The 15,638-nt window shown below is 49.1% G+C and overlaps 1 protein-coding gene across 2 annotated transcripts in view; it reads left to right on the top strand.

The window, feature by feature from the left end:
* The window catches only part of CSF2RA (colony stimulating factor 2 receptor subunit alpha), a 29,811-nt gene extending 19,100 nt beyond the window's left edge, over window positions 1-10,711 (top strand). For both annotated transcript variants that reach the window (XM_036311159.1, XM_036311160.1), the window contains exons 8-12: window positions 4,055-4,084; window positions 4,969-5,104; window positions 6,417-6,510; window positions 9,197-9,263; window positions 9,924-10,711. In XM_036311159.1, coding sequence (XP_036167052.1) covers window positions 4,055-4,084; window positions 4,969-5,104; window positions 6,417-6,510; window positions 9,197-9,263; window positions 9,924-10,019 — 423 coding nt within the window. In that variant the 3' untranslated portion in view covers window positions 10,020-10,711. The remainder of the gene's footprint in view (window positions 1-4,054; window positions 4,085-4,968; window positions 5,105-6,416; window positions 6,511-9,196; window positions 9,264-9,923) is intronic.
* The last annotated feature ends 4,927 nt before the right edge of the window (window positions 10,712-15,638 follow it).

Consider the following 15,638-nt stretch of genomic DNA (forward strand, 5'->3'; position numbering starts at 1 on the left):
TAGTTATACGTCCACCTGCCCCCAGTGTAGACGAGGAAAGACCAATAGTTATACGTCCACCTGGACCCAGTGTAGCCGAGGAAAGACCAATAGTTATACGTCCACCTGGACTCAGTGTAGACAGGGAAAGACCAATAGTTATACGTCCACTGGGACCCAGTGTAGACGAGGAAAGACCAATAGTTATACGTCCACCTGGACTCAGTGTAGACGAGGAAAGACCAATAGTTATACGTCCACCGGGACCCAGTGTAGACGAGGAAAGACCAATAGTTATACGTCCACCTGGACCCAGTGTAGAAGAGGAAAGACCAATAGTTATACGTCCACCTGGACCCAGTGTAGACGAGGAAAGACCAATAGTTATACGTCCACCTGGATCCAGTGTAGACGAGGAAAGACCAATAGTTATACCACCACCTGCCCGCAGTGTAGACGGGGAAAGACCAATAGTTATACCACCACCTGCCCCCAGTGTAGACGGGGAAAGACCAATAGTTATACGTCCACCTGGATCCAGTGTAGACGAGGAAAGACCAATAGTTATACCTCCACCTGGACTCAGTGTAGACGAGGAAAGACCAATAGTTATACGTCCACCTGGACCCAGTGTAGATGAGGAAAGACCAATAGTTATACGTCCACCTGGACCCAGTGTGACGAGGAAAGACCAATAGTTATACGTCCACCTGGACCCAGTGTAGACGAGGAAAGACCAATAGTTATACGTCCACCTGGACCCAGTGTAGACGAGGAAAGAGCAATAGTTATACGTCCACCTGGACCCAGTGTAGACGAGGAAAGACCAATAGTTATACGTCCACCTGCCCCCAGTGAAGACGAGGAAAGACCAATAGTTATACGTACACCTGGACCCGGAGTAGACGAGGAAAGACCAATAGTTATACGTCCACCTGGACCCAGTGTAGACGAGGAAAGACCAATAGTTATACGTCCACCTGCCCCCAGTGAAGACGAGGCAAGACCAATAGTTATACGTCCACCTGGACCCGGAGTAGACGAGGAAAGACCAATAGTTATACGTCCACCTGGACTCAGTGTAGACGAGGAAAGACCAATAGTTATACGTCCACCTGGACTCAGTGTAGACGAGGAAAGACCAATAGTTATACGTCCACCTGGACTCAGTGTAGACGAGGAAAGACCAATAGTTATACGTCACCTTGACCCAGTGTAGATAAGGAAAGGCCAATAGTTATACGTCCACCTGGACCCAGTGTAGACGAGGAAAGACCAATAGTTATACGTCCACCTGGACCCAGTGTAGACAAGGAAAGGCCAATAGTTATACGTCCACCTGGAGCCAGTGTAGACGAGGAAAGACCAATAGTTACAGTCCACCTGGACCCATGTAGACGATGAAAGACCAATAGTTATACGTCCACCTGGACCCAGTGTAGACGATGAAAGAGCAATAGTTATACGTCTAACTGGACCCAGTGTAGACGAGGAAAGACCAATAGTTATACATCCACCTGGACCCAGTGTAGACGAGGAAAGACCAATAGTTATAAGTCTACCTGGACCCAGTGTAGACGAGGAAAAACCAATAGTTATACGTCCACCTCGACCCAGTGTAGACGAGGAAAGAGCAATAGTTATACGTCCACCTGGATTCAGTGTAGACGAGGAAAGACCAATAGTTATACGTCCACCTGGACCCAGTGTAGACGAGGAAAGACCAATAGTTATACGTCCACCTGGACCCAGTGTAGACGAGGAAAGACCAATAGTTATACGTCTACCTGGACCCAGTGTAGACGAGGAAAGACCAATAGTTATACGTCCACCTGGACCCAGTGTAGACGAGGAAAGAGCAATAGTTATACGTCTACCTGGACCCAGTGTAGACGAGGAAAGACCAATAGTTATACGTCCACCTGGACCCAGTGTAGACGAGGAAAGACCAATAGTTATACGTCTACCTGGACCCAGTGTAGTCGAGGAAAGACCAATAGTTATACGTCCACCTGGACCCAGTGTAGACGAGGAAAGACCAATAGTTATAAGTCCACCTGGACCCAGTGTAGACAGGGAAAGACCAATAGTTATAAGTCCACCTGGACCCAGTGTAGACGAGGAAAGACCAATAGTTATACGTCCATCTGACCCCAGTGTAGACAAGGAAAGACCAATAGTTATACGTCCACCTGGACCCAGTGTAGACGGGGAAAGACCAATAGTTATATGTCCACCTGGACCCAGTGTAGACGAGGAAAGACCAATAGTTATACATCCACCAGGACCCAGTGTAGACGAGGAAAGAACAATAGTTATACGTCCACCTGGACCCATGTAGACGAGGAAAGACCAATAGTTATACGTCCACCTGGACCCAGAGTGGACGAGGAAAGAACAATAGTTATACGTCCACCTTGACCCAGTGTAGACGAGGAAAGACCAATAGTTATACATCCACCTGGGCCCATGTAGACGAGGAAAGACCAATAGTTATAAGTCCACCTGGACCCAGTGTAGACAGGAAAGACCAATAGTTATAAGTCCACCTGGACCCAGTGTAGACGAGGAAAGACCAATAGTTATAAGTCCACCTGGATCCAGTATAGAACAGGAAAGACCAATAGTTATACGTCCACCTGGACCCAGTGTAGACGAGGAAAGAACAATAGTTATACGTCCACCTGCCCCCAGTGTAGACGAGGAAAGAGTAATAGTTATACGTCCACCTAGATTCAGTGTAGACGAGGAAAGACCAATAGTTATACGTCCACCTGGATTCAGTGTAGACGAGGAAAGACCAATAGTTATACGTCCACCTGGACCCAGTGTAGACGAGGAAAGACCAATAGTTATACGTCCACCTGGACCCAGTGTAGACGAGGAAAGACCAATAGTTATACGTCCACCTGGGCACAGTGTAGACGAGGAAAGACCAATAGTTATACGTCCACCTGGACCCAGTGTGACGAGGAAAGACCAATAGTTATACGTCCACCTGGACTCAGTGTAGACGAGGAAAGACCAATAGTTATACGTCCACCTGACCCCAGTGTAGACGAGGAAAGACCAATAGTTATACGTCCACCTGGACCCAGTGTAGACAGGGAAAGACCAATAGTTATACGTCCACCTGGACCCAGTGTAGACGAGGAAAGACCAATAGTTATACGTCCACCTGGACCCAGTGTAGACGAGGAAAGACCAATAGTTATACATCCACCTGCCCCCAGTGTAGACGAGGAATGACCAATAGTTATACGTCCACCTGGACCCAGTATAGACAAGGAAAGACCAATAGTTATACGTCCACCTGCCCCCAGTGTAGACGAGGAAAGACCAATAGTTATACGTCCACCTGGCCCCAGTGTAGACGAGGAAAGACCAATAGTTATACGTCCACCTGGACCCAGTGTAGACGAGGAAAGACCAATAGTTATACGTCCACCTGCCCCCAGTGTAGACGAGGAAAGACCAATAGTTATACGTCCACCTGGACCCAGTATAGACAAGGAAAGACCAATAGTTATACGTCCACCTGACCCCAGTGTAGACGAGGACAGACCAATAGTTATACGTCCACCTGCCCCCAGTGTAGACGAGGAAAGACCAATAGTTATACGTCCACCTGGACCCAGTGTAGACGGGGAAAGACCAATAGTTATACGTCCACCTGGGCCAGTGTAGACGAGGAAAGACCAATAGTTATACGTCCACCTGGACCCAGTGTAGACGAGGAAAGACCAATAGTTATATGTCCACCTGAACCCAGTGTAGACGATGGGAAGTTCTGGGCTCCATGTCCACCTGGATTTAACGAGGATCCATGTCCACCTGTTGGGGATCCAGACGAATAAAGGATTGGTTTGCGGGGCCCACATCCGTCCCTCTTCCTGTGTCACCTCCAGGTTAGCAGAGCTCACAAGGTCACTGGCCCACCCATAGGTAGTTTTCTCCCTCAAAGTGCAGAACGGACGACACTTTAGCAGAAAAATAAATGTTACAATGGTGAAAAGTAAACCTATTCTGTTTTGTTTGTTTGTGGCTTTTTTTGTTCGTTTGTTTGTTTCTCCAGAACAGTATGCAGCCCAGTGACCATCAGCTGGTGAGTGAAGATTCTGAGCCCAAATCCCGCCCCTTCTTGGAGCTTCATCTAGTCCCCATCTTGTCGGAAATGTAGGGACCCTTCCCATAGTCGTTCCTGGGGGCCTGAGCGGGGTGTCCTCTGGGCTCACGTTGAGATGAGTTATTACAACCCTGAGATCTTTTTAAAAATCTATGTTTACTAGAGTCCAGGTGCATGAATTCGTGCACCAGTGGGGGGTACCTCGGCCTGGCCTGCGGGATGGGGCCGGAACCGGCTCTCCGACATCCCCCGAGGGGTCCCGGATGGCGAGAGGGTGCAGGCCAGGCCAAGGGACCCCACGGGTGCACAATCGGGGCCAGGGAGGGACGCAGGACGCTGTCCGGCCCGTATCGCTCAGTCCCGATAGGCCAGACCCCAGCAGCAAACTAACTTACCGATCAGTGTGTCTGCCCCCTGGTGGTCAGTGCACGTCATAGCGACTGGTCGACCAGTCGACTGTCTGCCCCCTGGTGGTCAGTGCACGTCATAGCGACTGGTCGACCAATCGACTGTCTGACCCCTGGTGGTCAGTGCACCTCATAGCGACTGGTCGACCAGTCGACTGTCTGCACCCTGGTGGTCAGTGCACGTCATAGCGACTGGTCAACCCGTCGACTGTCTGCCCCCTGGTGGTCAGTGCACGTCATAGCAAGCAGTTGAGCGGCCTTAGCATATCATTAGCATATTACGCTTTGATTGATTGAATGGCCAACTGGTCGAACACACACTTAGCATGTTAAGCTTTTAATCTTTAGGATAATAATAATAATAATAATAATAATAATGAAAATAAAACACATCCCCACCTTTTTTTTTTTTTGCTAAACCGACATGACATCTCTATCTCTCTCTTCTCCCCAAAGGTGGAGGTATCTGGTGGCCAGGGAAATCAATACACGTTTCCAAAACCACTGCCCAGAGCCAAGCACACCGTGCGAATGCGGGCGGCCGACTCCCGGGTCCTGGAGTGGGGTCCCTGGAGCCAGCCCGTGGAGTTTGGTACGTATCCCCCCCGAGAAGGGGGGTTCCCGACCCCGAATTGATCTGAGTCATTCCAGGAGCGAGGACCCGTGCATTTTGCCTCCCTGAAACTTTATGGAGGCTCATGAGGCCGGCCGGTGTGGCTCAGTGGTTGAGCATCCACCTATGAACCAGGGGGTCACGGGTTCGAGTCCCGGTTCAAGGGCACATGCCCGGGTTGCGGGCTCGATCCCCAATGGGGGGCGTGCAGGAGGCGGCCGGTCCATGATTCTCTCTCTCTCATTATGAATATTTCTCTCTCTCTCTCTCCCTTTCCCTTCTTCTTTGAAATCCATAAAAATATATTCTTAAGAACATAAAAGGCTCCCAAACCCAACCACTCCCAGCCCCAAAGGAAGAGACGGACAAGCAGACCTCTTAAAGTCCGTACCCGGCCAGGAAATAACCCCGCCCGATCCCGTCAGACAATCAGCCTGGGTCCCTGGTGAACTGTTCAATGAGGTCTGTTTCAAGCTGTTGTAGGAATTAAATTAGCAACTTCCTGCCCGTGGTTTCCTGCCTGAGACTTTTATTACTTGGCCAGAATTCAGGGGCTTGGACGTCACTGCCACCCTTTTAATTCTTTTTTAATAGAACCTTTGATTTTTTTATATATTTTTTTTATCGATTTCAGAGAAAGGAAGGGAGAGGGAGAGAAATATAGAAACATCGATGATGAGAGAGAATCATGGACCGGCTGCCTCCTGCACGCCCCCAACTGGGGACAGAGCCCGAAACCCGGGCATGTGCCCTTGACCGGGACTCGAACCCGGGACCTCCTGGTTCCTAGGTCGACGCCCAACCACTGAGCCACACTGGCCAGGGCAAGACTGGGATCTTCCCTTTAGAGCAGCGGTTCTCAACCTTCCTAAGGCCGCGACCCTTGAACACAGCTCCCCATGCTGTGGGGACCCCCAACCATAACATTATTCTCGTGGCTGCGTCATCGCCGTCATGTGGCTGCTGTTATGAGTCGTCATGGAAACTTCTGATCTGCAGGATGGATTCTCATGGTGATAGATTGAATGTCATGAAAGCTCAGGGATCAATCACAAAAACAATATGCGATTATAGGTGTGTTTTCCGACGGTCTGAGGCGACCCCTGGGAAAGGGGCGTTCGACCCCCTAAAGGGCCGCGACCCACAGGTTGAGAACCGCTGATTTTGCCAGTATCTCCCTGCCCGTCTGGGTATCTCTTCGTGGCCGTGAACTCGCCAGGGGGGGAGGGGTTGTTCACCCCACGGGGGTACCTGACCCGCCCCCCCCCTCTCTCTCTCTCTCTGTCCCCAGGCTCCGAAGAATGGCTGTCCACCGCGGCGTTTGTCTCCATGGTCATGCTGGGCACCCTCGCCTGCGCCTTGGTCTTCCTCTACCTTTTCTACAGGTAAACCCCAAGCCCTGGCCGGTGTGGCCCAGTGGTTAGAGCGCCGGTGGCCGCGGGTTTGGTTCCCAGCCGGGGACACGGACCTGATGAAAGAGAGACGGGGGGTGGGGGGGGGAGAGACATGTTGATTGGCCGCCTTTCCGCATGGGCTCCCACCGGGGCCCGGGGATCAAACCGGAAACCCAGATACGGGCCCTCGACCAGGAATGAAACCTGTGACCCTTTGGTGGGCAGGCCGACGCGCTAACCACTGAGCGCACCCTCTGATTGGTTTGCCTAAATATGAGCAGATCCAATGCGATCTATATCTATATGTAAAATGCTAAGTGACGAACCGTCCGACCGTCCGTCCGACCGTCCGTCCGACCGTCCGTCCGACCGGCCGTCCGACCGGCCGTCTGACCGGCTGGTACATATGACGCGCACTGGCAATTTGAAAATACACGTTGACTCGTGCAGGCGCGATACACATGAAGCTCTCGCTGGCGCCACTCGCACGCGAGGCCAGAATGTATCTGAAGACCAACTACTGGCACCTGGTTGTATCGTGTTGTTGTTGTTTATTTATTAATCAATTTATATATTACTAGAGGCCCGGCGCAACAAATTTGTGCACTGGGTGGGGGGAGGGGGTGTCCCTCAGCCCAGCCTGCACCCTCTCCAATCCAGGACCCCTCAAGGGATGTCCAACTGCCCGTTTAGGCCCGATCCTGCGGGCGATCAGGCTGGCAGGGGAGAGCCGTTGAGGTGATCAGGCAGGCAGAGGGGTTAGGGGCGATCAGGCAGGCAGAGGGGTTAGGTGTGATCAGGCAGGCAGAGGGGTTAGGGGCGATCAGGCAGGCAGAGTGGTTAGGGGCGATCAGGCAGGCAGAGATGGTTAGGGGCGATCAGGCAGGCAGAGGGGTTAGGGGCGATCAGGCAGGCAGAGGTGGTTAGGGGCGATCAGGCAGGCAGGGGGGTTAGGGGAGATCAGGCAGGCAGAGGTGGTTAGGGGCGATCAGGCAGGCAGAGGTGGTTAGGGGCGATCAGGCAGGCAGAGGGGTTAGGGGCGATCAGGCAGGCAGAGTGGTTAGGGGCAATCAGGCAGGCAGAGTGGTTAGGGGCAATCAGGCAGGCAGAGGTGGTTAGGGGCGATCAGGGAGGCAGAGGGGTTAGGGGAGATCAGGCAGGCAGAGGGGTTAGGGGCGATCAGGCAGGCAGAGTGGTTAGGGGTGATCAGGCAGGCAGAGGGGTTAGGGGCGATCAGGCAGGCAGAGTGGTTAGGGGTGATCAGGCAGGCAGAGATGGTTAGGGGCCATCAGGCAGGCAGAGTGGTTAGGGGCGATCAGGCAGGCAGAGTGGTTAGGGGCGATCAGGCAGGCATGCAGAGTGGTTAGGGGTGATCAGGCAGGCAGGCAGAGTGGTTAGGGGCGATCAGGCAGGCAGAGGGGTTAGGGGCGATCAGGCAGGCAGAGGGGTTAGGGGTGATCAGGCAGGCAGAGTGGTTAGGGGCGATCTGGCAGGCAGAGGGGTTAGGGGCGATCAGGCAGGCAGAGGGGTTAGGGGCGATCAGGCAGGCAGAGGGGTTAGGGGCGATCAGGCAGGCAGAGTGGTTAGGGGCGATCGGGCAGGCAGAGGGGTTAGGGGCGATCAGGCTGGTGGGGGAGCAGTTGGGGCGATCAGGCAGGCAGGCAGGTGAGTGGTTAGGAGCCAGCGGTTCCGGATTGCGAGGGGGATGTCCGACTGCCGGTTTAGGCCCGAACCCACTGCAGGATCGGGCCTAAACCGGCAGTCGGACATCCCCCAAGGGGTCCCAGATTGGAGAGGGTGCACGCTGGGCTGAGGGACACACACCCCCTCCCATGTACCAATTTCATGCACCAGGCCTCTAGTCCCGTGGTCGGCAAAGTGCGGCTCGCGAGCCACATGCGGCTCTCTGGCCCCTTGAGTGTGGCTCTTCCTAAGCCTTAGGAGTCCCCCTCATTAAGTTAATAACAATGGACCTGCCTATATAGTTTAAGTTTAAAAAATTCGGCTCTCCAAAGAAATTTCAACCATTGTCCTGTGGATATTTGGCTCTGTTGACTAATGCGTTTGCCGCCCACTGCTCTAGTATATATATATTTAAAATTTAGTAAATTCAAGTCTGGCTAACAGTGCGCCCAGATGTTATTAATTTAATAATAATAAATAACTCACACAAAAATAAAAAAAAAGAAAGAAAGAAACAGAACAAAGAATAATAAATAAGTCACAAAACGGAGGCTGGGCCACACGCGCAGAAGTTTGGGGGGAAGGAGGGACATGGGTCTTATGAGCCCCCAGCCTTTATCACCGAAGACCCTGGACTCCCCACGCCCATCCCTGCCTCTGAGGGTCAGAGTGAAGGTTCTAGAAAGGCCCCCCGTGGTCCCCACACTGGATTCCTCCAGTGCCTTCTAGATTCTGTTTTGTGTAAGTTGAATGGATCCTTGTGTGATGTTTCGATGACATTATTCTGGCTGCAAAAATGCTGCTGGTGGGAGGGGGAAAGGGATATAGTTGCTCAGCCCTGATTGGACAGGGAAGGCCTGAGTCGCCATCTGATTGGACAGGGAAACCGCCAGGCACCATCTGATTGACAGGGAAAGTCTCCTTGGACATCTAGGGGGAACTCCGCCACCTGGGTTCATTCTTCACACTTTTTTTTTTTTTTTTGTCTCACTAGGTTTGTTGGGGTGCCCATTCCTCGCGTCAAAGATAAAGTGAACAATGACTATCTCACCGATGATGAGGTTTGTCCGGGGAAAGGGGTGATCCAGGGTGGAAAGTGGGGGTGTCCAGGGACCCTGCAAATGTCCCACCATCTCCTGCTTGGGTGACCCCTTGAAGGCAGCTACAGGGATGTGGCCGGAATGCTGTGTCCAGCTCTGTGGCCTTGCCTTGGGTTCAGGGGTCAGGTCTTGAGAGACTGAGGGACACACAGACAGTAGGGAGTCTGACTTGACCCCCTGGAGGAGGTGCTAGAAGGGGGTGAAGGGTGACAAAAACCGGGGAGACCCCACCCCATATAGGGACAGGGGCCACTCTCCCTGCGGCCGGGACCACGTCTCTCCACTGTCCTCATAGCAACCAGCTCCCGGCTCGCTCACGCCATTAATGACATGGACATCTCTTGGGTCATTATCCTGAGCCCACACCCTGGGCCCACCCCCCATTCCTGATCCCTGGTTTCCGGGGACCCCCAGCATCCTGTTCGCCTCATGGGGAACCAGGCTGAACCACTTCCCCCATTTTCCTGTCCAAGCTCCAACCTGCCCCAGGACCTTTGCACGTCCCCCGTAGATCTGTTTGGCGTTTCTATCTACAGTCCCCACCCCACCAGCAAATGGGGAATCCTGCAGACCCGACACCCTCATTCATTCTTTTTATTTTTATTTTTTTTCTCTTCCCAGATCATCTGGGAGAAATTTACCCCACCCGCCGGGAAAGGGGACACCGAAGAGATCTTTTCCGTGGAGGAGGTTGAAGAGTCCACGGCAAAGGTGTGAATCTCAGAGGCCTCCAGCTCCCGTGTCCTTTTGGAATCTTTGCGGAATTTTTGTTTTGTTTTGTTTTGTTTGGGGCTGTTTTTTTGGGTTTTTTGGTATTGTTTTCGGATTATTTCTTTTTGTGTGTCGTCGCCCGAAGATATGTTTTCTCAACGGATGTTTATTTTTTTAATTTAAAAATATTTTTTTATTGATCTTTTTAGACGGAGAGGAAGGGAGTGGGAGAGAAACGTTGATGAAAGGAGGGACCTTGTATGCATGTGGATGCGTATCCCCTGGGCATATAGACAATCGTGTGGTGGAGGCCAGGGAGGGGTGGGGTGGTGGGAGGAGGGGCATTGGGGTAAGAAGGTCTGCAATACCTTTCGACAACTAAGATAAATTTTTTACTTTTTATTATTTTTTTAAAATTTTTTTTCATGATTGATTAAGGTATTACATTTGGGTCCTTATCCCCCCCATTCACCCCCCGAACCCCGTAATCATGCCCTCGCCCCTCCGACATCTGTGTCCATTGGTTTGATGGTCTGATCGATGCCGCTTCTGTCCCCGGATCTGTTTTTGTTCATCGGTGTACGTTGTTGACTAGATTCCGCAAATGACTTGAGATCCTGCGATATTTATCTTTCTCCGAACGGGCGTACTTTGCATCGACCGAAAATCATAAAATGTTTTTAAAATCATTAAGAGTTCTTTAAAATCTTATTGTTTTATTTATTCATTATTTTATTATTTATTTTTATAATTTGAATTTCCTATTTTTTTATTTTACTGTGTATATTTTTTAAATTTTATCCTGGGGTGGGGATTGACACAAAATAAATTAAAAAAAAAAAAAAACACCAAAAATATCCTCTGGTTTAAGCAGAGGTTTAAAATAAAATAAATTTTTAAAAAATGCAAGAATATCCTTGGCTGAGCATTAACAAAAATTAAAATTAATTTAAAAAATCCTCAGGTGAGGATTAAGCAAATTAAAATAAAATGAAAATATCCTCGGGTGAGGATTATCAAAAAATAAAATAAGTTTCATAATAATAATAATAAAACAAGAGTCTCCTCAGAGGAGGATTAACAAAAAAAAATAGAGTGAATTACAAAAAATGGAAACTTCCCAGGTGAGGATTAAAAAGATAAATAATTAAACAATTAAATAAAATATCCTTGCGTGAGGTTGACAAAAAAAAATTAAATAACTTTTAAAAATACAAGAATTCCCTCGTGAGAGCATTAACAAAAAATGAAATTAATTTTTAAAGAAATATCCCGCCCTGACCGGTGTGGCTCAGTGGATAGAGCGTCGGCCTGCGGACTGAAGGGTCCCGGGTTCGATTCCAGTCAAGGGCATGGACCTTGGTTGTGGGCACATCCCCAGTGGGGGGCATGCAGGAGGCAGCTGATCGATATTTCTCTCTCATCGATGTTTCTGACTCTCTGTCCCTCTCCCTTCCTCTCCATAAAAAATCAATAAAATAGATTTTTAAAAAATAAAAGGCTAAATTGACTCCCACATATGTGTGTTTCGATCTGTCATTGTCGATCGTGAATTCAGTCGGCACTTCTATCATAGAGAGAGGGCGGATGGCGATATTAAAATATTTCTTCTAATTAATTTCCTTTCATTGGGCACGAATTCATGCACCGGGTCCCGAGTCCGGTGTCAAAGAAAGCCTCATATGCTAAGTGTCCTGTGGTCCTGTCGTCCGTCCAACCAATCAAAGCGAAATATGCTAATGATCTGCTAAGGCCGCTCAACCAGCCGCTGTGACGTGCACTGACCACCAGGGGCAGACAGTCGGCCGGTCGACCAGTCGCTATGACGTGCACTGACCACCAGGGGCAGACAGACGACCGGTCGACCAGTCGCTATGACGTGCACTGACCACCAGGGGGCAGACAGTCGGCCGGTCGACCAGTCGCTATGACGTGCACTGACCACCAGGGGCAGACAGACGACCGGTCGACCAGTCGCTATGACGTGCACTGACCACCAGGGGCAGACAGTCGGCCGGTCGACCAGTCGCTATGACGTGCACTGACCACCAGGGGCAGACAGACGACCGGTCGACCAGTCGCTATGACGTGCACTGACCACCAGGGGCAGACAGACGACCGGTCGACCAGTCGCTATGACGTGCACTGACCACCAGGGGCAGACAGACGACCGGTCGACCAGTCGCTATGACGTGCACTGACCACCAGGGGGCAGACAGTCGACGGGTCGACCAGTCGCTGTGACGTGCACTGACCACCAGGGGCAGACAGTCGACGGGTCGACCAGTCGCCATGACGTGCACTGACCACCAGGGGGCAGACAGTCGGCCGGTCGACCAGTCGCTGTGACGTGCACTGACCACCAGGGGGCAGACAGTCGACGGGTCGACCAGTCGCTATGACGTGCACTGACCACCAGGGGGCAGACAGACGACCGGTCGACCAGTCGCTATGACGTGCACTGACCACCAGGGGGCAGACAGTCGACAGGTCGACCAGTCGCTGTGACGTGCACTGACCACCAGGGGGCAGACAGTCGACGGGTCGACCAGTCGCTGTGACGTGCACTGACCACCAGGGGGCAGATATTCCGACTGGTAGGTTCGCTTGCTGCTGGGGTCCGGCCGATTGGGACTGAGCGAGATGGGCCGGACACCCCCTGGAGCCCTCGCATGTCCCTCCCCGGCCCCGATCGTGCACCCGTGGGTCCCTCGGCCTGGCCTGCGCCCTCTAGCAATCCAGGCTGAGAGACCTCCCTCCCGAGTGCATGAATTTTGTGCACTGGGCCACCAGTATAGAATAGAATAGAATAGAATAGAATAGAATAGAATAGAATAGAATAGAATAGAATAGAATAGAATAGAATAGAAGATAATAGAATAGAATAGAATAGAATAGAATAGAATAGAATAGAAGATAGAATAGAATAAATGAAATAAATAAATAAATAAATTAGAATAAATAAAATAGAATAGAATAAACGAAATAAATAAAATAAAATAATAAAATAGAATAGAATAGAATAGATAGAATAGAATAAATAGAATAGAATAAATGAAATAAAAAAGATAAAATAGAACAGAGTAAAATAAATAAAATAATAAAATAAATAAAATAAAATAGAATAGAATAAATAAAACAAAACAATAAAATAGAATAGAACTAATTAAAAAATAAAATAATAGAATAAATAGAATAGAATAGAATTAATAAAATAATAAAATAAAATAAAATAAAATAAAATAAAATAATAAAATAAAATAAAGGCTCATGGTCCCACCCAAGAACAGACCCTTCACAGGACCCAAGAGAGCCATGAGCCCCTCACCATGAAGGGACATTTTGGGGCGCTTCCCCCCTGCTGGGGGGGTGGGGGTTGGGGCCGAGAGAACACGGGACCAGAACCAGAACCGCATGCAACGTCTGGGAGAACCTGACCCGCACAACAGTCACCGCTCGCCGAGCAGACCAGCCGGACGGGGCGACCAAAACGGGGACCCCGAGAGGAAGAGGAAAAAATCGGGGTGCAGCCCCGGCCGGTGTTGCTCAGTGGTTAGAGCGCCGGCCTGCGGACTGAAGGGTCCTGGGTTCGATTCCCGGTCAAGGGCACAGGCCCGGGTTGCGGGCTCGACCCCCAGTAGGGGGCGTGTAGGAGGCAGCCGATCCGTGATTCTCTGTCCTCGTTGATATTTGTCCCTCTCCCTTCCTCTCTCTGAAATCAATAAACATATATATATATATTTTTAAAATAGAATAGAATTAATAAGTATATATGTATATATATAAAAATTTTAAAAAATAATATATATAAATTAATAAAAATTGATATATATACATTTTTTAAAAATAGAATAGAATTAATAAACATATATATTTACATATATAAAATTTTTAAAATAACATATATATATAAATTAATAAAAATTGATATATATACATTTTTAAAAAATAGAATAGAATTAATAAATATATATTTATATATAAAATTTTAAAAATAATATATATAAATTAATAAAAATTGATATATTTACATTTTTAAAAATAGAATAGAATTAATAAATATTATATTTACATATATAAAAATTTTTTTAAATAATCTATATAAATTAATAAAAATTGATAGATATACATTTTTTAAAATAGATAGAATTAATAATATAAATATTTATAGATATAAAATTTTAAAAAATTATATATCTAATAAATTAATAGATATTTTTTTAAAAAAATAGACTAGAAAGTAATAAAATATATATACTTATATATATATATAAAATTTTTAAAATAACGTATATATAAATTAATAAAAATTAATATATATATTTTTTTAAATGAATATAAAAAGCAGAAGTGGGGCTGGAGACGGACAGCCGTGGGGTAACATCCTTTCCTCCCGATGAGGCGATAACCCAGGTCGGGCCTCCCAGAGGGAGGGGGGCTCGGGCGATCGGCGCTTGAGATTTTGTGCAAAACCGGACCTCGCAGAGAATTCTTTAACAGAGAGACAGAGACGGGGTTCTTGCTACTTCTAGCAGCCGCCCCAATTCTGCCAGCTGCCCCCAGGACAGCAGCCGGGGGGACCCCTGGGGGCCTCGGTTTAGGGGGGACTGGGGGGGAGGGCGAGCATCGCCCAAAATTGCCCCGTTTCAGCCCAGGAAGCCAGCGTCTTGGAAACACAGAGACCCACCTCGAGGGGACAGGCCTGTAAGTTGACGTTTCTCATCTCTGGGGGGGGGGGTGATGGGGTTTGGGGGGGCTTGGGGGGTGAGACAGGGTGTTTGAAACAATAAGGCGAAGGCAGCCCGGCCGGTGTGGCTTAGTGGGTAGGGCGTCGGCCTGCGGACCGAAAGGTCCCGGGTGCGATTCCCGGTTAAGGGCATGGACCTGGGTGGCGGGCACATCCCCAGTGGGGGGCGTGCAGGAGGCGGCCGATCGATGGTTCTCTCTGTCCCTCTCCCTTCCTCTCCGTAAAAAAGATCAAAAAAAATATTTAAAAATATATTTTTAAATGCAGGCATTCCCACTTTTTGCAAAGCAAACTTGGACATTTGCATAAAGAACATTTGCATAAGGGACATTTGCATACAGGACATTTGCATAAAGGACATTTGCATAAAGGACATTTGCATAAAGGACATTAGCATGGGTGTGTTTGGGTGTGGTTGTTGCTAAACCTCATCCTAGAATATTTTTCCATTGGTTTTAAGAGAGAGAGACACAACCAGGGCCTGGGGCGGGGAGGGGGGAGCCCGCAATCCAGGGGGCATGCCCTTGACGGGACTCGGACCCGGGACCCTTCCGTCGGCCGGCTGTCGCTCTAGCCACTGAGCCACACCGGCCAGGGCAGGAGATTTCCATCGGTCACGAGTTCTCTGTACGAGGGGTCGGGCTGCTCTCAGAGAGAGAGATCTTATCCCCCCAGAGGCCTTATCGCCGGAGCCAGACACGCCTGGGACCCACAGATTTCCGCCCCTTCCCGTCCCAGAACGGTCGTTCTGCAGCTGGAAGCTCAAAAACCTTTTCTTTCTTTAGAATTTATACATAGATATATAGATAGATAGATGATAGATAGATAGATAGATAGATGATAGATAGATAGATAGATAGATAGATAGATAGATAGAT

This window comes from Myotis myotis, unplaced genomic scaffold (genome assembly GCF_014108235.1).
Source record: "Myotis myotis isolate mMyoMyo1 unplaced genomic scaffold, mMyoMyo1.p scaffold_m19_p_50, whole genome shotgun sequence".
NCBI lineage: Eukaryota > Metazoa > Chordata > Mammalia > Chiroptera > Vespertilionidae > Myotis > Myotis myotis.